A 21,827-nucleotide genomic window follows, 5' to 3' on the forward strand; every position below is an offset into this window, starting at 1 on the left:
TTTCGCTCTCCTTTTTCCCACTAGGTTTCTTGACCTATTAAAAATAAGCTTTTTTTCTTTCTTTTGTACTTTGTATGTCTCATCTGTGCAATCCATGTTTGCAGCTCCTTATCTGCCTTTTAAAACATAAATAATTTCAGTCCTTATGCACTTTCAAGAGAAGAGGTAATTCAAGGCAAAGCATTTTGAGTTGATCAGAACTGATGTCTGAGGTTCTCTGCACCTGCTGTGCGTGCTGCTCTCCCTCCTTAATTCTCCTACTTTGAAGGCAAGAACAAGGTGGCTGTCCTGGTTTAGGGCAAATTTTGGGAGTGGCCCATAGCACTGCAAGTCTAAGTGCTGGAATCTTGTCAACCTCATTCTACAGCTTAAATTAGAGCACAGGAAGGATCAGAGCAGGAACACATCTTCCACTACTCAGTTAAAGTGTGCCATGAATTATTAGTGTGGTCCCTGGCAGCTCCCAGCAGCACTCAGCAGTGTTAGTGCCTGTGAAAAACGCAAAACACTTGTTTTTAAAATTTCAAAAGTTTAATAGTAATAAAATGGTTATAAAGATAGTAATTCAATTAGAGTAATAATAATTTGGACAATTTGGATTAGAACAATATGAGACAATAGAAACAAAGAGTTATAGATGTCCGGGTACCTTTTTCTGGGCAGCATAAGCCCGAAAAAGGACACCCGTTAACAGAGGATTAACCCTTAAAACGATACTGCCTGTTGCATATTCATACATTTCATACATGATGCACAAATTCCATTCAAATACAGGATTCTGTCTGGTCATCCTCAACTTCTTCCTCTGAATCCTAACGGTGTCATCCTGCCTGAGCGAGGTGGAAAGAAGTTCATTTCTCCTGATAAGAGAGCAATAAATTCTTTTGTCTGAAAGATTTAGGTGTCCTATGGCTGCTATCTCAGTGTGAGTCCGTTCTTTAAAAAAATAGTATCTTACATAGCATAGTTTCTATTTTAACACTTTGTTATAACCTAAAGCTATATTTAATGCACTACTTTGAGAATTAATACAGCGTTATTTTCTAACACAACACATATAATATTCATTTTAATATTTGCAAAAAGCCAATCATAAAACATGCATTTTTCACAGTGCCTGCTGTAGTTGTGTATAGGCCCTGTCTGTGAGTCACATGAAGGACCAGAAGAGCGACCAGGCTGCTTTTATTTCAGCGCACTCCATCTTTACTTAAAAAACCAAGGCACCTATGTCTGTATCACCTGTCATTGTCCCAGGGTGCCGCTGGGGGGGCACCCATGGAAGGGAAAACATGGGGTGGCAGAGGAGACAAGCTGGACAGCCATGAGCCTGAGCCCCAAGGTCGGCATTGATCAGGTGTAAAAAAAAAAAAAAAAAAGAAAAAAATCTTTCCCAATGACAAAGCCATCGAAAGGCATGGCATGTCATCACGTGCAGGGACATGGACCACAGATTCCTCTCATGGTCCCCATTGAACTCTCACCATTTCTTGAAGACACTAAAACTCCCGATTTTCTGGATTTTGGGGGGTTTTTTGCAATTGCATTTCATTTGATCCTATCTCCTTTCCCGAGTGTTTGTAAGCTTTCTTTTCGGGTTCGCAAGATTCCGTTTCCCTTCCCGAAAGGAAATTTCATTTCCTTTCGGGAAGGGAAACGGAATCTTGCGCTTTCAATGGGGACAATGAGAGGAATCTTTGGTGCATGTCCCTGCACGTGATGACATGCCATGCCTTTTGATGGCTTGGACTTTGGGAAAGATTTTTTTCATTTTTTTTTCAGATTTTTTTAAGCATCCATGCCATGTCTTTTATAATTTCCCCTCCAAGTTGTGTCTTCCTCCTTGACTTTTTCCCCAGCTTTTGCACCATCTGGGAGCTTAGTTTGGGCATGTTTTGGTCCTTTGCACTGCTCTGATAGAATCCCGGTCCATTTTGCTATTGTCACTAAATTGCCCAAATTTCCCATTTTTCTTTGTTTTCTCCTCCTATTGCAATTCCTGTGATGGTATCTCCATCCCAGCGTCTTTCTAAGTCCTTCTTATCTCTTTTGACTTTCAGCAGAGATCAATTTTGGCATGCTTTGCTGCATGTGCCTGCACTTGATAGCATATGGGTAGGTTTTTTTCTTTTTTTTTTTTTTAGTTGTTTTTGAGTGACCATACCATGTCCCTCATATCTTCCCCTCCAAGTTGTTTCTTCCTCCTTGACTTTTTCCCCTGCTTTTGCAACATCTGGGAGCTTAGTTTTGGCATCTTTTAGTCCTTTACAATGCAACTCATTTCCTCATAGATATTTCTTGAAGACACTAAAACTCCCAACTTTCTGGATTTTGGGGGATTTTTTGCAATTGCATTTCATTTGATCCTATCTCCTTTCCCGAGTGTTCGTAAGCCTTTCTTTTCGGGTTCGCAAGATTCCGTTTCCCTTCCCGAAAGGAAATTTCATTTCCTTTCGGGAAGGGAAACGGAATCTTGCGCTTTCAATGGGGACCATGAGAGGAATCTTTGGTGCATGTCCCTGCACGTGATGACATGCCATGCCTTTTGATGGCTTGGACTTTGGGAAAGATTTTTTTCATTTTTTTTTCAGATTTTTTTAAGCATCCATGCCATGTCTTTTATAATTTCCCCTCCAAGTTGTGTCTTCCTCCTTGTCTTTTTCCCCAGCTTTTGCACCATCTGGGAGCTTAGTTTGGGCATGTTTTGGTCCTTTGCACTGCTCTGATAAATCCTGGTCCATTTTCCTATTGTCACTAAATTGCCCAAATTTCCCAATTTTCTTTGTTTTCTCCTCCAATTGCAATTCCTTTGATGGTTTATCCATTCCAGCGTCTTTCTAAGTCCTTCTTATCTCTTTTGACCTTCAGCGGGGATCAATTTTGGCATGCTTTGCTGCATGTGCCTGCACTTGATAGCATATGGGTAAGTTTTTTTCTTTTTTTTTTTTTTTTAATTGTTTTTTAGTGACCATAACATGTTCCTCATATTTTCCCCTGCAAGTTGTGTCTTTAAAAAAAGGATAATTTTTTTAAGGAATGGACTTGCAGCGAGATAGGAGCTACAGGATACCTAAATCATTCAGAGGAAATGAATTTATTGCCCTGTTATCAGAAGAAATGAACTTCTTCCCACCTTGAAGGAGCTGTTAGGATTCAGATGAAGAAGATGATATGACCAGACAGAATGCTGTGTTTGAATGGAATTTATGCATCTTGTTTGAGGTGCATGAATATGCAACAGGTTATGGTTTTTAAGGGTTAATCCTCTGTTATGGGTGTCCTTTTTCGGGCTTGTGCTGCCTAGAAAAGGTACCTGGACGTCCGTAAGTCTTTGGTTCTATTGTGTCATATAGTCCTAATTCAATTTGTCCAAATTATTACTACTCTAATTGTATTACTATTTTTATAACCTTTTTATTACTATTAAACTTTTAACATTTTTTTAAAAAAGTGATTGGTGTTTTTCACATCAGGTATGTCCTTAATGGTAAATCCCATCCTGGGCTGTGCTGGGAGGAGTGTGGCCAACACATGGAGGGAGGGCATGCCCCTGTCCTTGGCCCTGGTGACACACCTGCAGTGCTCAGGTCTGGGCTCCTCAGCACAAGAAAAACAAGGAGCTCTTGGAGAGGGTCCAGCAGAGACCACAAAGATCATGAGGGGTCTGGAGCATCTCTTATGAGGAGAGATGGCAGAAGCTGGGCCTGGTTAGTCTGGACAGAAGACTTAGAGGAGATCTCATTTATGCACATAAATATCTCAAAGTGGGTGCCAAGAGGGTGGTCACAGACTCTTCAGTGCTACACAGGGACAGAACGAGGAGCAAAGGCCATAACTAACACAAAAGAAGTTCTGCCTCAACATGAGGAAGAACTCTTATGTTGAAGGTGCCGGAGCACTGGAACAGGCTGCCCAGGGAGGGCAAGAAGTCTTCCTGTCTGGAGACACTGAGACTCCACCTGAACACGCTCCTTTGACACCTGCTCTGAGCCCAGCAGGGCTGGGCCGAGCCGAGCCGAGCCGAGCCGGGCCGAGCCGAGCCGAGCCGAGCCGAGCCGAGCCGAGCCGAGCCGAGACGGGCCGAGCCGAGCCGAGCCCGGCCCATCCCTGCCCCGCCGGACCGAGCCGAACCCAGCCGGACCGAGCCGAACCCAGCCGGAGCGAACCGAACCCAGCCGAGTTCAGCCGAGCCCGCCCTCGTCTCCTGCTCCCATTGGTTGGTTTTGCCGCGTCCGTTGCTAGGCGGCCGCTGCTAAGCGGGCGGCCGGGCGGGCCATGGCGGAGCGATGGCGGGACGTGTGCGGGGTGCGCATCGCCCCGGCCCAGCTGCGCTTCACCGACGCCGTGCCGGGGAGCTCCTACCGCGCCGCGCTCACCGTGCAGAACCTGCGGGCGGGCGCCTGCCACCTGCGGCTGCTGCCGCCACAGGAGCCCCAGGTGAGGGCCGGCCGCGAGGGAGGCGGCGGGGCGTGCCCGCGGCCGCCCCTCTGCGGGCAGCGGCCTCGCACCGCTCCAGCCTGCGGGAACAGCGGCAGAACGAAGAGAACCCTGAGCTTCACGGTTCTCTGTTCTCCCGAGGCTGTGAGAAATTTAGAGGGAGCTTCCTTCTTTCCGAAATCCATAGTTTTACTACAAATAAATAGGCTTTCCTTACTACATCAGCCATTAACATTTGGACTTGATGGTGCTTGGAGGTCTTTTCCAGCCTGAGTGGTTCTGTGATCTAGTCCCAAATCCTGCTTTGTGCACTCCAGAATTCATCCCGCAAGAAGCCCACGAGTCCTTGTAACTCAGGGAACATTCTGTAAAAATGGGTCACTTTGCTGTGCTGTGAACACCAAATCTGAGAAGTGACAGCTCTCTTACCTCATTTCTAAGTTGTATACTTTTAAGATTTTTTGACTGGGGTAGTTCCCTTGTGGTACTTGCTTGCTGAGAGCTTTCTCAGAAAAAAAGGAGGTTGAAGCTTTCTCAGAAAAGAGGAGTTTTAAGCTTTCTCAGAAAAGGGGACGTTTGCAAACTTTTCTCAAGATAGTATGATTGCTATTAATAACATCTGATAAATTCTGGAAAAGTCATTGCATTGCCAGGCCTTTTAAAGGCAAATGCCTCTCTACAATTCTAACCAGTTGATTCCTTGTAACCCATGTGGCTCCAGCAAAAGCCTGCTGTGGTTATTGGATTATTGTTTGTAAATTATGCCAAAATTCAGATCAAAAGGTTGGGTTGAATTGACATCAGGGGTTGAACAGAAGCTGATGTTGCCTTTTGTTCATAGCAGCTTGAACTATGAATAATTCAGGATAGTCATCAATCTGATTTTCAGACAATTGAAGTACCTTGGGTAATTTCACTATCTGAGTAGTGAGCCTTTCTTTTTGAGGGCAAGAGTGGCAGCTTGATTCTTATTAAACTGTAGCTGAAGACTACAGTTTAATAAGAATGAGCTGGAAACTGTTGAGAGTGCTTGATTTGGTAGGGCTGTGCTTGTTCTGTTTTGTTGCTTTTCATTAGCCTTATCACTTTTTCATGTGCTACAGAAGCAGAAAGGCAGAGTCAGTTTTAGAAAAGAAAAAGGTAACTGAATCATAGTTTTGTGGTGTTTCCCTCTGTGATTAACTCTTGCCTTTTGCTGTGTATTTTTATATCATGTACAGACACTGTACATGAGATTTACCCAGATGACAGCTAGGGGACAAGATTCCACTTCACACCCTCAGCTCCAGAGAGGTCTGTTGTGTTGCCCCTTCTCATTCCCAGACCTTGTGTTGCTGTCTGTGGTTACAAGGCTCTGAAGTGTATAACTCCTCTGAAATACATTCTGGTGCATTACATGCACAGAGTGCATGCACTGAGAAATAACCTTTCTTCAGCTGTCATAGTGCATGGCCAAGAAATGCCTTTCAAGGAATAAAGCTCACAAACAGTTTTCCATAGGCTTCATTGAATGTTCCTACTACAAAATACTAATTTTGCCTTGTATAAAATGAATATGTTTGGATGTTTAAGTCTTTGTAGAGAACAGGTAGATTCTACACACCTCAGAATTAAAACATGGCTATTCTTTCAATATAACACCCATAATCATGATGTGCATGACATAAATCTCCTTTAGGTGAGATACTGCTATGTGGATTCTAAAGGAATAGAAGAAGATGCTTGGGCAACAGAAGTAGCAAGTAGTAAATTATGTTTGCATATTTAAAACATAAACTACAACAGAAAATTTAGAGAATACTGGGAAGACTGTCTTTCAAAAATAAAACATATTTAAACTGGACATAAAGAGCAGAAGCCCACCATGCATGGGGTAATGGAAATTTTAAGGAGACTGAACCACCAGAGAAGCTCTAGATTTACTTTGAGGCTTTCCTAGGAATGTGGGAAATGCTGGATTTCCCTCTATATGCTAGTGGGTTACTTGTTTCTTCTGTTCAAGGAAAGGTGTGGGAGGTGTTTTATTTAAACAGATGCTTGCTGACAACAAGTCCAGTTGAGTGCTTTCCATCCTTCTGGATTTTTTCTCTTTCATTTGACTCCCAACACTGGAGGTGCCTTGGGCTTTTCAAGCAGATTTTCAATGAGCAGTGAGACTTCCTGTTGATTTCAATCAGACCTAGAGGAAACTCTTACCTTCTCCCCTTTTGTTGCTGCTTTGAACTGAGACTTAATCCTTATTATTTTCTCGGGCACTAAAAATATTCTTCACTGAGTAACAGCTGATTTAATTTTGCTTCAGAAAGTTTTTTTGCAGTTCTCTTGGAAGGACTAGAAAATTTAGCTAATTCATTCTGTCTTTCTCTTCCTATAAAAAGTCTGAACAATAAATAGGGAGGTGAAATGATAAAATCCTGCATATAAGTTCATGGTAAGTTTTAAATCAATCTTTATGTTCTTCTGAAAATAAACTACATGCATATCCTTCTTAATCTAGAAATGTGTAACAATTAAAAACACTTTTTATTTTTTTTAATTGCAGTTTAAATTGTTTGTGGAAAATCCAGAAAAACTTGCATCTGGACTTCAAGTGAAAGCTGTTGTGGAATATACTCCCAAGTGTGCAGAAAATCTTCAGGATAAACTAACTCTTTTAGTAGATGATGACATAGTTCATATCCCCGTGCTTGGGTATGGTATTTAAAAGTTCATGAGCTGCTGTTGATATTTGCAGTTTAATGTTGTGGAAAGTTTACTTCTGTATGTCAGTTATGGCTTTCTAATTAGTCTGTCAATTGCATAGAAAACAAACAGTAAATATTCTTAGAAAAAAAGATTTTTCTTTTTTTTTTTTTTCAGAGCAGTGCATGGTTAAGAAATTCATTGGGATGATATCCCTGTAAAATCATAGAGTCTGGATTTTTAGTTTTGCCTTATTCTAACTTTCTTATGATGTTGATAATTTTGAGTGCTGTATTATTAGACATGTCAACAACTGCTCTTAATGTCTTCTGTTCATACTGAATCACTGATATAGAACACTTTACAGTAATTGTCCATAACAGTTGCAAATCTGGATTATAGGGAAACATATCTTGCCTAATTCTAAAAACACAGTGCATGTTCTAGAGCAATGTCACTTATTCAAGGATTTTTGAAAATTTTTATCAGACTAGTATTGTGCAGGTAAAGCCACTTAGGATGATAATGTTACTGGTGACTCCTTTCTGGAAAGGACTTGCAGTAGATTAAAGTATTTCACATCTTCATGTTTAAGTGTCTTTTGCAGGGGAAGCACTGACAGGCTTTAATAATTATTTTTTTATGTGTTTGGAAAAACAAGTTTTCTTTATGATTTTTGTAATCAGCATTTTACAAAATGTGTTTTGTGTCATGCAAAAGCAGTAAATTCCAGCTTCATGGAAAAACCCCAACCAGCAAACCAAAGCAAAAAAAGTAAAGCTCACACTGTATTAAAACACTAACTCCAAACCTTTTAACTTGACTACCTCCTTTTTGCAGGTCTGTATCTATTAGAAAATCTCATTGCTTTTAGAATGTATGCTTATTTCTGTCCACTTGGGAAAGGAGACACTTGTATCTTGAGAGAAGAAATACTTCTGTTTCATTCTTCCAATAAAACTTCTTGTAAGAATGTCTGGATACTTGGAAAGTAAAATTTTTACAATTGTTTTGAGTGTCCTCTAGCTTTGCTAGCTAATTCCTATTTTTTTTTTTTTGGTATATTTTGCCACATCCTGGTCTAGCATCATGTCTTTCAAGAATTTATGAAATATTTTTTTACATTACAATTAATTATCAAAGAGAATTAAAAAGTGTATTGAAACTCCTAGAAGCAAATTCTGTGGTGGCATTTCTTGATTAATTTTTTTCTCTGTCCCTTCCTTCCCCTTCCCTTTCCCTTTATGCAATAGAGTATTTGGGCAGGGTCTACCTTGCTTGACCTATTATATTTATTCTTCTTCTTCTTCATTATTACTTCTGTACTGTATGTGACACAGATCAGGAGATGGAATTGCTCCTGCAGGTTCCTGTTTGTGGCTTAGAGGAGATAGACTGCTGTGCTGATGTAGAATTCCAATTGATTCGAAACACAGTTTATATGAGATCACAGGTGTCATTGTATTAAAAATTAGAGTCTTTAAAATACAAGTTTCCTGAGGCATGATCTTTCCATTGTGGCTCAAAAGTACCCAATACAGTGATGTCATCTCACTGGCTGAGGCTCCTAAATAAATAATAGCAGTAGCTCATGGCTTGTGTCATTACCCACTTCTGTCTGTTGTTGAAGTCACATAAAGTATGTATCAAACACAAAACTGTAAACTGGAATTACTTCTCTGCTTTTAGTTCAGGCAGCTCATAATGAATTATTTGGTCTTATTTTGTGATGCAACTAACTCAGGATAGTTTTACTTAAAATACTGTAATGAAGTATTTAAAATGAAATAGAAATGTGTGCATTCAATTTTGACTAATCATTTATAGCTATATTGTTTTAAAGTTGGAATACTGAGTCATTAAAAAGACTGATAGATAAGTACCTCTCTCTTAGATCTTCCCTGTGTATACTGTAGAGCTGAAGTGAGTTGCCAAAACCTTGATAGAACTAGTACAAAAAAAGAACTCTCTTCCACTGGAGTGCTTAGTCAAATTTCTTTTAAAATGCAAAGGTATTTTCAAGTTTTGGGAAATAATATGTTGTCTTTTCTCTGCAGATTGATTCCGTACTGTGATCTGGAAATACAGTCAGAGGTTGATTTTGGTGAAATGATTGCAAACAGTAAACTAGTTACTAAACAGATTAGTATTTCTAACCATGGAACAATTGCAGGTAAATATTTAGTATGCATTAAATCATACTAATATTTTACTTTACTGAAAAAAGTAATTTTATGCAAGTCAATACTTCAGTGACCAAGTAGCAATTAACTGGGATTTTGGGTTATGCAGATTATGAGTATTGTAGCTGCAGGTGTTGTACATAGCTCACTGTTTATGTAGCCAGTACTATATATCCATTTAAGAAAGAAAAAAATACTTGAGAACTTTGAAAATTTTATGAGTTCTCTACTTTTGAGTCCCATTTGGAAGATGCAAAAATAATAGCAGCTCATTGCCTTAGTGTGCCCAGCACAGAGAGCAGCAAATCACATCTGCTCTTGTTTTGTGCTGCTGTGATCCCCAGACCTGTCTCTTGAATAAACAACTGCAAGTTCCCTGAACTTTCTGACTTGAAGTCCTCTGTGATGGGAATTGAATTGTATTTGTTGTTAGAAGACAATGAGAGGCCTTTTATCTTGCTGCCATAGCTTTTGAAATCCTGCAGCTTTTACAACAGGCACATCCTTAAATTTCTGTCAGCAGCTATTCCAAGGAGAGTAAGAAACATGGACAAAGGAATTTAAGAATGCTTATATGATCCAAATAACCTGTTTGACTGCCTTTTGCACTGGAGAGAGTTTGCAAATACCTTTCTCCAGAGGCAGGGTTGCAACTATGCTGAGTTTCAAACAACAAATTTAAGGCAATTAATTATTTTTGTTCCTCATTTGTACAGCTGCTTGTTACATTAAAGACTATCTTTTTCTTTGCTTTAGGCCAAAGTTGTGGGAAAATTTCTCCCCTAGGTTTTCATATGAAATATTGTGCCAAGAGAAAATACATGATTACAGAAACACAGAGTTGCAATATTAAAAGAAAAAAAAGGGCAAAATAAAAAAAAAAGCAAATTTCTGTCTAGATGAAGAAGAATCTTTTCAGAAGCAAATATTTTATTTTTCTTTTCCATGAAGTAAATGGAGAAATTATTGTGGATGTTTTTCCTAGCCAGTTCATCTTAAAGATGTAGAATTCTGTTTATATAATCAGGTCTTTCTCATATATGCTAACTTAATACTTTGAGCAATTATGATTAGGTAAAGAAAATGAGATAACCTACAGTGTGTGTATATATATATATACACACCTACAACTACAAGTTGTATGATAAAAATAATTATCATACAACTTGTAGTTGTATGGTAACTAAGTTGTATGATAATTATGTTTTTCATATTGTGTAGGGAACTGTTTCTAGTTATAAACTCTGTTGCATGGTACATGCAGGCTGCATGGTGGAGTTTTATAGTTTTACAGCATTGGATGAAAATTAGAGTGAAGGTGATGGTTGGTAAAGGATGTCTTGGGGAGAGACAAGGGAAGAGCGGCTGAATCTGTGTTTCTGCAGGCTCTGTAAAACATAACACAGCAAGTCACAGTAACAGGCAGCACGTAAACTCTCTGAGCAGGAGGTGCTCTGTGCTGGCTGGGACTTAAGGATTGCGTTTCACTTGGCTTTCCATGCACTGAAGGAGTCCTTTGGTCATGCTTCTGATATCATATCAGAGATTATCTTTTATATTAAATCAAAGAGTTCATTTTTTGTGCATTTGAAACAATTTCTTTATTTATATGATATAATGTCAGATAAAGTTGTTGGTTAAATACTGGTTTTTTTCACATTTTTAAAAATATTTGTATAACCTAGAAATATTTACTGTTCTCTTGTGCAGTAACTTGTCTTGGGTGTGGACCAGGTAATAGGAACTGTTGTTACCCTGCAGTATGCACTCAACTTTTTGGCACCTGTAGCTTCTTAGAGCTTTGTGTAACTTGCAGATGTTATTTACAGCTACTTCATGATATAGTAATTTTTCTTTGGAATGTTAGTACCTTTCCTGTTACAATCACAGCTTAAAAAATGGAATTGGACATGTGGGTGTAATAATTAAAGAAAACCTGGAAATTATTATCTACTCTTGCTTAGAAACACCTTGTAAAAAGGTAAAGTCTATGTTTCCTGTTTTCATAGGAAGATATACTGCTTGTGAACATTTGCATTATGTGTTGTGTAATTTCAAGTGTGTAATAGAAGCATATAAATCTACAGCTTTATATTGTACAGCATTCTGTTGATTGCTCTGGGTTTTTTTAGGTGTATTTAAAATATCATATGATGGGCTGGTCCTGCTTAACATAAAACCTGTCAGAGGAGTTGTAAAGCCAAAATCTGCAAGGAAAATTCGAGTGGATGTCTGCACAGATGTACCTGGAGTCATCAAAGAAATGATGACGTGAGTGTATGACTGAAGAAATACAGCTCTGTAAATTCTGGTTTTGTCTGTTATTTATTCTAATCTTTACTGTGAATGTTTATCTAAAAAATTAAGTTCCTAAGTGTCAGTTGCTGTCTTTAATATTTAGTTTTATTAAATTAATTTGATTGTTGCAGTATCTCCACAGAAAAGTGATGCATAAATTGTATACCTGGCTGTGTTAATAAAAATCTTCCATAATTTGAAATGATCTGGGATGTTTGCACATTTCTCAGAATAAAAATAACAAGGAACTTTTGTATCTTTTACCTTTCTGCACATCCTGTGATCCTTAATTTTCTTACCTTCTGTAACTGCATGTTTTCTTTTAACTCTATGTATTTCAGAAGTCTCAGAAACATTCTGGTGTCATTTGGAGTATCTTGTTTTCACTGGAGGGAATGTATTTGCAACAGTGGAGTAGATTGCTTTTAAATGCATATCTTATAGAATCCTAGAATCCCAGCATGGTTTCGCTTGGAAGGGACTTTAAAATCCTGTATTTCCAGCCCCTCTGTCATGGGCAGGGACTTTCCACCCGACCAGGTTGCTCAGAGCCCCATCCAGTCTGTCCCTGAACACTTCCAGGGGTGGGGAGTCCACAACCTCTCTGGGCAGTGTGGGAATAGGGAGTGGTTCATTTGTTGGGTGTTTTGTTTTGGTGATTTTTGGAATCATCAAGATCAAGCTTCCAGGCAGGAATAGCTGCAGTTCTTTCATGCTTATTCAGATGAACTTCTAGCTCCTGTTCCCTACAACAAAATTAGGCATTACGTGCTAAAATTGGTGTTTAGATACAGTGACTCTGAGGGATAAGAGCAGTGTATGTTGTCTGTGGACACCTCCTGATTCTTTGCAGTTGTTATTCCTATTGTTTCCAACATTAAAAAAGTCAGAATACCAAATCAAACCGAAAACTCCATCATGTAATGTGCAATTTTTCCTCATTGGTGATATTCCTCTTAGGGCATTGTCTAGAACATGCTCGCTTGCCCTGCTCTCCCACTTAGTTTATCTATGGAAAGCAGTGATTTCAATGCTTGGATTGGGCAATTTTTTCTTTTTGGCACAGATTCTAATACAAAACAAACCAACCAAACTGATTATTTCTAACTAACTCTTTACATTGCCTCTTGCTGCTTGCTGCTCTTGCTGGCAGAGTGGAGTTGGAAAGTCGTGGCTGCACTGAAGTTTGGGTCAGAGGTGTTGTGGTTGAACAAGTTCTTAAAGTTCTTGGAGTGAATTGTGGAAAAGTACTGAAGTGCATTAACTTTGGACCTCTTTACTTTGGGACTTCAAAGACAGAACAAATATATTTATACAATGAAAGCCCTGAGTGTATGGATTGGGTAGCAGTACTGGAAGACAATGCCATTGGAGGAGAGATGGTAAGAAACTGCTCTGGTTCTTCTTTTAACTGAAAACTTTTTTTTTCATTTCTGCTTTTGCATTTTTTATTTCTCAACATTTGTCTTCTATCTATCTACAGATATTTCAGAAAGCATATTGACCAGGAAATAGTATGACATAGTAAACAATATGTCATACTATTTCCTGGTCAATAGGCTTTCTGAAATATCTGTCCAACCAACACGTTTTTTATTTCAATTTAACCCTAGAACTGAGTTTTTAGTTATTATTTACTAGGAGTTATCAAAATAAAATTTGAGTTCTAAGATATTAATAATCTGTGATTTCACTTGTTTTTCTCAGAATATTCAGTGAAATAATCCGAGAATCATGTTTAAAAAAGAGAATTCAAGACATTGACATGAAATTAATTTAAAAATTGGTTAATTTAGTTACATTTAGTTACAGCCATGTGCTGTGTAACTATGTGATTGCCATTTTTTGTGTTATGTCTTTGTTATATGTGAAAATGTATGTAGGAATAAAAACAAACAAAAGGGAAAGCAGAACAAGCTGAACTATTCAATATTACGATTTTTTTTAGGGGACAGATCTTCAGGGGAGTACAGATGCTGTTTTACATGACTTAAGCCTGAAAACTAAAGATGTAGATGTTTCCACCTTGATCTTGTGTGCTCCCAATCAAGGAACTTTGGAGCCTTATGAAAAATCTTTGATTACAGTCTGCTTTAGTCCAGAGTGAGTGAGTGATACCAGTCAAATGCACACACATACACAAGCTGGTTGGTCTACACTGTTTTGCAAGAGCTGTGCTAGAGAAAATTTTAAATTAATATGTCTGCAAATTATTTCTGAGTAACTTCTTATGTATTTATGTGTGTTAAAGAAGTTTCTTGTTGTGATTCTGCAAATAAGAAAGCAAAGCCTTTCTATGAAGTGTTTCTATGATTTTATGTTTTATAATACCCTAAGGGTGTATTTGGACCAAGAATTGGTTAAGATGGTTTTATGGGAATAAGAATTTTATTTGATTTTGCTGCATATTAAGGATCAAGAGAGTGAAACATTTCAGAGAGCTGTCATCTCATAAAAAAAATCAAACCCAAAACAAAAGCTAAAACTAAGCATAAAAAACCATTTGTTTTTAGATGAGGAAAAGAAAAAGCAAATACTCTCTTGCCATTTTCCCTTACTTAAATTCAATACAGGTAGTTATTATGCATGTGATATTAGTTTAGAAAACTGTTGAAGACTAGAAAAGATATCAAATTACCAATATAATAGGCACACAAATATTGATGAGCTTAAATATGTTATTATTTGCATTTTCTGAAAGGAAGTACAAAGATAATTTGTTCAAGCTGTTACTGACAACAAAGAGGCCAGACTGCATGTTCAAAAATATGTATTGCTTTTTTTGTGGGTTGGGTTTGGAGGTTTATTTTTTTTTTACCATTTTTACTCTTTTAATTTGAGATTGTGACTCTTCCAGAAAATTTGAAAGAGACTTTGAAGTGAATGATGCATCACCAGTTCAGGATTATGTCGTGTTTCTGAGATTTGAAACTGCTGGGAAGAGAGGTGGCTCTCTGCAGAACCTCAGTGGTGGTGCCACAGCAACCACAAGTATGTTAGGAATGGATAGTCACCATCAGAAATGTATATGAGGATGATAAAACTGTGTATCTTGACTTTTTAAACTTAAAAAAATAATCTTGGTTATCTTAATAGTTTTATGGTAAACCTGTTTTGTTTGTTTGTTTATATCAACACAAATAAATAAACTTGCATCTTGAATGCTGCAGCACTAAAACCTCTTTGAACTGTGAGTAGAGAGGAAGGATTTATGTGTGTGATTAATGAACACCTATTACTTTATTATAAATTATAACAATTATAAATGCAAATATTAAAGGAAAAAAACACCTCTAGTCATTTGCAAGTCACTAACACTTTTGTAATACCAGTTTTGTGCATTTTCAAGTGCATATTTATTCAACCTCAATTTTCTTACTGAGGGAATGCGTTATCTAACAGCTATTAGACATAAAGATCTCTGTGTTAGGTTTATAAAAACTGCATTATAAAACATACTGGTTTGTAGGATTATTTTGTTTTTGTGACTGTACAACTACAGGATGACTTTCCTGTTAGTGAGATAATGGGTGTGAGAGGGATTTTGTTTGTTTGCTTGTTTTTGTGTTTGTCTAATGCAGGCAGTCATTCTCGTTACGTGGACTTAGCTTTGATGGGTTCTGTGTTTCCTGTGATATTAACTTTTAAGCCAGGAACAGTAATTAATTTTGAGGACTGTTATTTGGGTGAACAAACACAAGTTGCATGCACAATGAAAAATGAATCCGAGTTCCTTCCAGTAACATTCAGATTCCGCAAGACTGCTCACTTCACTGTTTCTCCTGCAAGAGGAAAACTTAAAACAAAATCTGAAAAGGTAACTCCCTTTTTCTCTTTGGTTATGTAACTGTGCAGATTATTTTACAGTGGTTAGCACTGGAATTTCTTGAAAGTAAACCAGAGGAATTTCATTTCAGTAGCAAGAGCTTTTAATATCAGCCAAATACATTGTTTTTATAGTCCTTTAATTTTCTTTCCCTACTCCAGGAAGCAACAAATATAATTTTAAATTAGGAAAAAAGATTGGAGTACTAAGGCAAGTTTACAAGGGTTTTTCCTATCTGTTTTTTTTTATTTTACTGATTTGAGAAGATTGATTTATATGCAGATATTTTTGAAGAATACTTTTAATTTGTTTCAGTAAATCACAAATACTCAAGTAAGACAAATTTTTTTTTAATGGAAGAAACTTGGCAAACAGTAAGTCAAATATGTAAACATTTACAATTTCCCCAACCACTAAGTCAGGGCACAAGATTTCTCTCAGAAGTGAAAAAATGAGACTTTGTTGTGTTTTGATGTGTCACATTTTAATGTTTCCTTATATTGCTAATTTTAATGTGCCTCTTGGCATATTCTGCAAGCCCTGTTTTGAATACCTGTCTTAGAGGTAAGTGTGGAGAGAAGTGACTCAGAGACTCAATCATATAGAGAATTACACCAAACTTCACTCTTTATTGTCTCATATGTCTCATAATGAGTTTTCTTTTCCAGGAAGTGATGATTTCATTTTCTCCACATCAAATAGGAAAATTTGAGATGAAGCAAATTATTGATATCATTGGTACAGGAGTAGATAAAAATAATGTAGCTGTTTTGAAGACAAAACCTTTTCATCAAATATATTTGACCTTACATGCTGTGTGCAAATCTAAACGAACAAGCATTGTATTCACAATTAATCCTGGTAAGATGCAAAAAATGTAAGTGACGAGTGATAAAATGTTTTAAAAGCACATTTTTAGCCTTTTAACAGTGATTTTTTTATTATTTTTATTTTGCTTGTGAAAAGTAATATCTCATTGGGACTGGAGGGAATGCTCAGTTTTAAGACATATGTCCTATAAGACTGCAAAACAAAAGCTAAAATAATGGTACACCCTTCCTTAATTCTATCAAAAATTGAACTATTAAAACATAAGTTTTCATCATATGATTATCTGACATTTATAAGGTTCAGTTTTTGCAAGCAATGACACGCCACAGTGTTAAGATGATTCAGGAGTGAATGGAGAGATATGTAAAGCACAGGAAGAACTAGGAAAGATAACAGAATATTCCTCATTGATTCAAAGTTACTGCTGCCAGATGAACTTGCCAGTTCATACAGCCTGCTACAGCTCCTGTGTTCACTGACTTTCCCATCCAGTGAAGCCTGTGCCAGCATGAAGAGTCTTTCAGGATATCCAATAATTAGTCTATGATTTGTTCTTTGTGTTCCAGATGTTTTCCACAAACAGCCACTTTGCAGTAGATTTGACTAAGCTGTCACTGGATTATAAACCTGTCATGGCAAACATTATTTTTTTCTAACATCAAATGTGCTGCAGCCTCTGCAGCACCAGTGCAGTCTCCTAATAACCTGTGCACGGGTGCATGTGGTGGCTGTGTGTAGATTAGAAGGGGAAGCTGCTGCCAGCTTGAGATGTAGTCCCTAATGAGAAACATTTTCTCCATTGTGGGGAAGTAAAAAGTGAGTTACTAGAAAGTCATGGTAAAAGGCTTTACTGCCTACAAGTACCGGAATAAACCAGTGGGCATTCCTGCTACTTTCAGGAAGGTATTTCCAATCCGTGGCTATCAACCATGGTTTGATGAGAACTGAGTTTGGCAATTTCCTTGCTTTATTTTTGAAATCCAGAGCTCCTTTAATTTTTCTGCTTCAGAAACCCAATTAGAAGAAGTGGGTTTTGTTGGATCAAAGATTTAATTTAGTCAAGTTTTTCAGGCTTTCTACATGCTCTTGTCTGCCATTTGCTCTATTATTGTCCTGGTTTGGTCCCATTTGCAGGTTTATAAAAACTACGAATGATATCTACATTTTGCTTTTAAGCTTCACTGAAGTGTGGAGGAAAAATGATTCTGTTTTTTTTTTTTAAGATCCTTTTCTAGATGGTTCCATATATTCCTGTTACCTTCTCCCAGTGTCTGTGGATGAGTATGTGTAGTTGTGTCTCTGTATTCAGGCGAAGGCAAGGAAGAAACAGGAATGAAGCTTCTTGCAAACTGTGCCTTTCTGGCCAGTGAAAGTTTTAATAACTCCTATGAATTAGAAGATAGAAAGTAGTTTTTGATTTTTTGTTGGTGGATTAAAGTAAGGCTAAAGTGGGTAAAAAAATTTTTCTTTTTTTTTTTTTTTGCTGGTGAGGGAGGAAAGGGCAGTTGAAGTTTGACCTCATTTCTGCCATAGTTTTCTCTTTAATGTTCATTTATATGTGCTGTTTTAAAACTAGATAGAAAGAAATCTGATCTGTCTTTTTAGTAGATCTAGCTTGGGAGGTTTTGTCAAAATTCATGCCTCTGTTTGTAGCCCTTAAGAAAAGCTTTAAGACTGTGTGATTGGTGTTGTGACAGGCAGCTCTGGGTGTCTGATGATGTGTCTGTGCAAGACATAGCATCACAGCTGGACACAGCTGGTTTGAGCTCTGTTTTTTGTTTCTGTGACCCAGGTCAAAGGAAACAGTAGGCTCTTGGCATGATGTGAATGGCTTCTTTCCTCTTTTCTGAGGAAAACACTGTGGGATGGGTCACTGACTCTTGTGCTGCTGGGTAGACCATTGTAAATTAGATATATTTTCCAAGACTTTGAATTTTGTTTAGAAAATAATAGTTCAAGTCTGTTTTATTTGAATTTTAAGGTCTAACACCCTTGATCTCCAATGAAACTGGACAGTATGTAGTTCGTGGCAGAGGACAGCTCAGTGATACAGCACCTGTGGCAATCCTTAAATCAATCCGAACACAAATCCACACTCACCGGAAAAACAGGAATCGTGAGGATGATGCACTTATAGCCTTTCCTAATGATCGTGCAGCCAGCCTTAGGCCTAGTGAATGGAATAAAAAGTACAGGTAAAAATTGTGTGAATCTAATATTTAAACCCACACATTTATATATATCATATAGCAGATCAAGATTGGTTACTCATTTGACAGTTCACTGGGTTTTTTTCAGGCTGAAAGTACTTTAAAATTCATTGCATTATTGAGTCTCTTGCTCATAAATTTAATGAGTTTTCTTATGTGAAACTATAAATGTAGCTATTACACTTGCAATATTTCATTTTTATGGTTGCCTTTACAAAGTCAAATATTAATAATCAGCTGGGATAAAAAGACTGTTTGAAATGAAATATATAAATATCAAAATCAATTATGTTTTCATTCTAGCAAGACCCAGTATCGTTATACATGTGTAATGAAACTACAATTCTCTTGAAATATTTAGGACTATTTTCACAAAGACTGAGAGATATAATTATGTAGACCCAGAATTTGCTTATACTGACTCTGAACGACTGTTAAGAGAGGAAAATAAGAAACAGTATGTACGCTTCATTTCCCATTTGAGACAGCGTCGTTTAGAGAGAGAGGCTGCTAGGTAAGACTTGGTTTAAAGGGTAAATAATACTTTAGGCTCATACACAAAATATGTGAATATACATGCAGAATTAACTGGATGGCACTGATCATATGCCTAAATTTGTCCCATGACAATATGCTTATGATATTGGGACTTTCTTTTATAATGCATTCAAAACCTGTTTTTTTTCAAGTATTTAGACACATGGAGATCACTTCCTGGGTGAAATGCAGGGATAGAGGCAAGGCACTTGAAATTAAGCCTAAAGTGAGCGTAAATTAAAGTGTCAAGTTTGAGAATACTTGGTTATGGTTAATAGGAAAAAAACATAACATCGATTGTTTTGGATTCTCTTTATATAATAAATATGTATTTCCAACTAGGATTTGTAGCTCACTCCAAGTGACAGATTCAATTTGTGAATTATTGTATATTGTGTGCACTGAAGCACATGGAATCCTTCAATCTGACTGGTGCTCTAGACTTATCTTACAATAAAACCCAAAATAATAGAAGTATTTTCAAGGTATTTTCCGTGCTTGAGGGTTTTTTAAATAATGAAATAGTCCTACTTAAAATATTAATTGTTTTGTTTAAAAATATTAAATAATTTAATGTGTAGATCATGGAATGCTCAAACTTTTAGATTCTTTTTTTTTTTCCTTCCCTGTAGGCGGTTTTATATTTATAACAATCCTGTGAGCTTAGGCATTAAACCAGCTGAAGGTCTTAAGTCACCAAACATCTCAATCACAGATTTTCCCATGGAGAAGCCACAGCCTGAAATGCTTCCTTTAGATGACAATTGCATGTTAACTAGTCGAAAACTGGCAGCAATTGTTTCTAAATCTACAAACAAAGGAGTAAGTTAAATGCTTGAGTAGGATGTGAGCATAATGTGCTTACCATATAAGAAATAATCAGAATTTTGATCCTGCTCTGAGGAAGTGTCTTGTACTTATCACAGGTTTGGAGCTGGCTTAGTCCTATGCCATCTTCTGCCCAGGAGAAGGAAGATTGTAGCCTAACTTTGACACACAAACAGCTTCATCAAATATTCATTGGTAAGATTTTTAATTTGGTTGCTAAATGCATATAGTTGTTGTAAAAGCACTTACGTGTAGTAACACATTTTATGATTATAGTTGTTCGCCCTAAACAGAAAACAGTTTAATTTGGTAGGCAGCTTGAGACCTACAGTAGTATTTCACTAAAGCTTTGTAATTCTCAGCAAATACTGAGATATGATTAGGTATCAACATGTAAAAGAAGAGTTTCCTTTGAAGGCTGCTCATAGCATGACCTCTTAGAGAGAAATCACCACAGCATAGTGTGAGAGCTGCTTATCCCCTTAGGCCTTGTTAGTGGGTAGTACCTGGACCTGCATTAATGTAAGCAAGATTCATGGAAGTGCTCAGAATATTTCTGAGAATTAACAGTGAAGATTGATGCACCCAAAAACTGAAACTTCAAGATTCTCCATCAAAATAATTTCAGGATAATGTCCTGTGATGGGGAGTAACACCTTCTAAAACTTCTTAGTGACTTATTAACAACATCTGTTACTGCTACAGGTCTATTTTTAAGTCAGCTTTTCTTCAGTAAAGTTTTTTTGCAGCAAAAAGAGAATTTTCAGTACTTCCTGGGCTTTTTAAAATTTTAAATCAAGCCAGAACTTGAATAGTGTAGCTGTGTAACTTGGTGTACTTGGGGAAAGGAAGAACAATATAAACACCATATAATACAAAAAGTACTGAGAGTTTTGTGAGAGGTTTTATTAGTGCCGTGAGCACTCAAGTTAATAGACCAGCCTAAAAACTAGCAATAGCAGTAAACTAGGTAATGAAGTAATTCTGTGACCATCACATGACATGAATTACCAAACCAAATGGTTGCACATCAGGGAGCAAACCAACAGGTTGCTTACATAAACTTTCAGTGAATTGGTGGCAATTTGTACTTTTAAATATCTGCTTAACAAAAAGAAGTATCTATGGTTATTAATAGTCCTGTTAGCAGTGAGCACATTGATTTCCTGTTTTACCAGTTGACTAAAAAAAGCACAATTAAAAAATAAATGTCGCTGGCTTTTGGCTTGTACTGCTGAAAACACTCACAGAACATGGATGGTATTTACTTCCACATTTTAGTGATAATTTGTTCCACCACAGGATTTTTGTAGCTGACTAAGTTTGTAATTTGAAGAACTATAGTGTTTGGTCATAGTATTTAGTAGTTATGTTTCCTTACATTAGCTTTTACCTTTTAATGTTGAGGATCTTATTTCTCATATAATTCAGGTCCTTCTACTATAGATTTTGGTGATGTTTGTGTGTATTCTACAACAACCAAAGAGCTGCACATCATCAATAATTTGTCAGTTCATATTTGGATACAAATTGAGATTGAAGTTGCAGAATTGCAGGAGACATCTCCGTTGTCTCAGGTGGTGCCTCCTCTTACAAAAACCCATATTCCAGTTGTGTTTGAGACAATCAATGCTGGAATGTTTAAAAAGTAAGGCTTTTTATATTTGTCTTGATTTAAACATTTTCTTGGCAATAGTAAATTTTTTTTAAAAAATCACCTGGCTGATTTTAAAGGTTTTCATGATAATTCTTAATGGTGTACACTCATCTATGGTGACGTTGCAATAATCAATGCAGTTTTATGTTGCAAAGTTTTCCTAGTAGAATACTGTTTATTGTTTTTGATTTTACAGAACAAACAAAAATCTGTCCTGTGAAAAGCCTTTTATATGTAGAGGTGCATCAAGGGAAAAAGTTGGTTATTATGGTGTATTTGCTAAGAGAAATTTTTATGGAAATACTGTTCTCTTTCCAGCCTAGAATTCCATCACTTGC

General features: G+C 37.2%; 1 protein-coding gene across 1 annotated transcript in view; it reads left to right on the forward strand.

Annotated features, from left to right (window-relative positions):
- Positions 1-4,275: 4,275 nt before the first annotated feature.
- Positions 4,276-21,827, forward strand: part of CFAP47 (cilia and flagella associated protein 47) — a 261,429-nt gene continuing 243,877 nt past the window's right edge. The window contains exons 1-14 of the mRNA XM_036392854.1: positions 4,276-4,437; positions 6,980-7,128; positions 9,177-9,292; positions 11,435-11,573; positions 12,754-12,982; positions 13,549-13,703; positions 14,458-14,591; positions 15,182-15,417; positions 16,095-16,287; positions 18,239-18,452; positions 18,829-18,981; positions 19,637-19,826; positions 19,931-20,027; positions 21,264-21,480. Coding sequence (XP_036248747.1) covers positions 4,276-4,437; positions 6,980-7,128; positions 9,177-9,292; positions 11,435-11,573; positions 12,754-12,982; positions 13,549-13,703; positions 14,458-14,591; positions 15,182-15,417; positions 16,095-16,287; positions 18,239-18,452; positions 18,829-18,981; positions 19,637-19,826; positions 19,931-20,027; positions 21,264-21,480 — 2,384 coding nt within the window. The remainder of the gene's footprint in view (positions 4,438-6,979; positions 7,129-9,176; positions 9,293-11,434; positions 11,574-12,753; positions 12,983-13,548; positions 13,704-14,457; positions 14,592-15,181; positions 15,418-16,094; positions 16,288-18,238; positions 18,453-18,828; positions 18,982-19,636; positions 19,827-19,930; positions 20,028-21,263; positions 21,481-21,827) is intronic.

The sequence above is a fragment of the Molothrus ater genome, chromosome 2, assembly GCF_012460135.2.
Source record: "Molothrus ater isolate BHLD 08-10-18 breed brown headed cowbird chromosome 2, BPBGC_Mater_1.1, whole genome shotgun sequence".
Lineage (NCBI taxonomy): Eukaryota > Metazoa > Chordata > Aves > Passeriformes > Icteridae > Molothrus > Molothrus ater.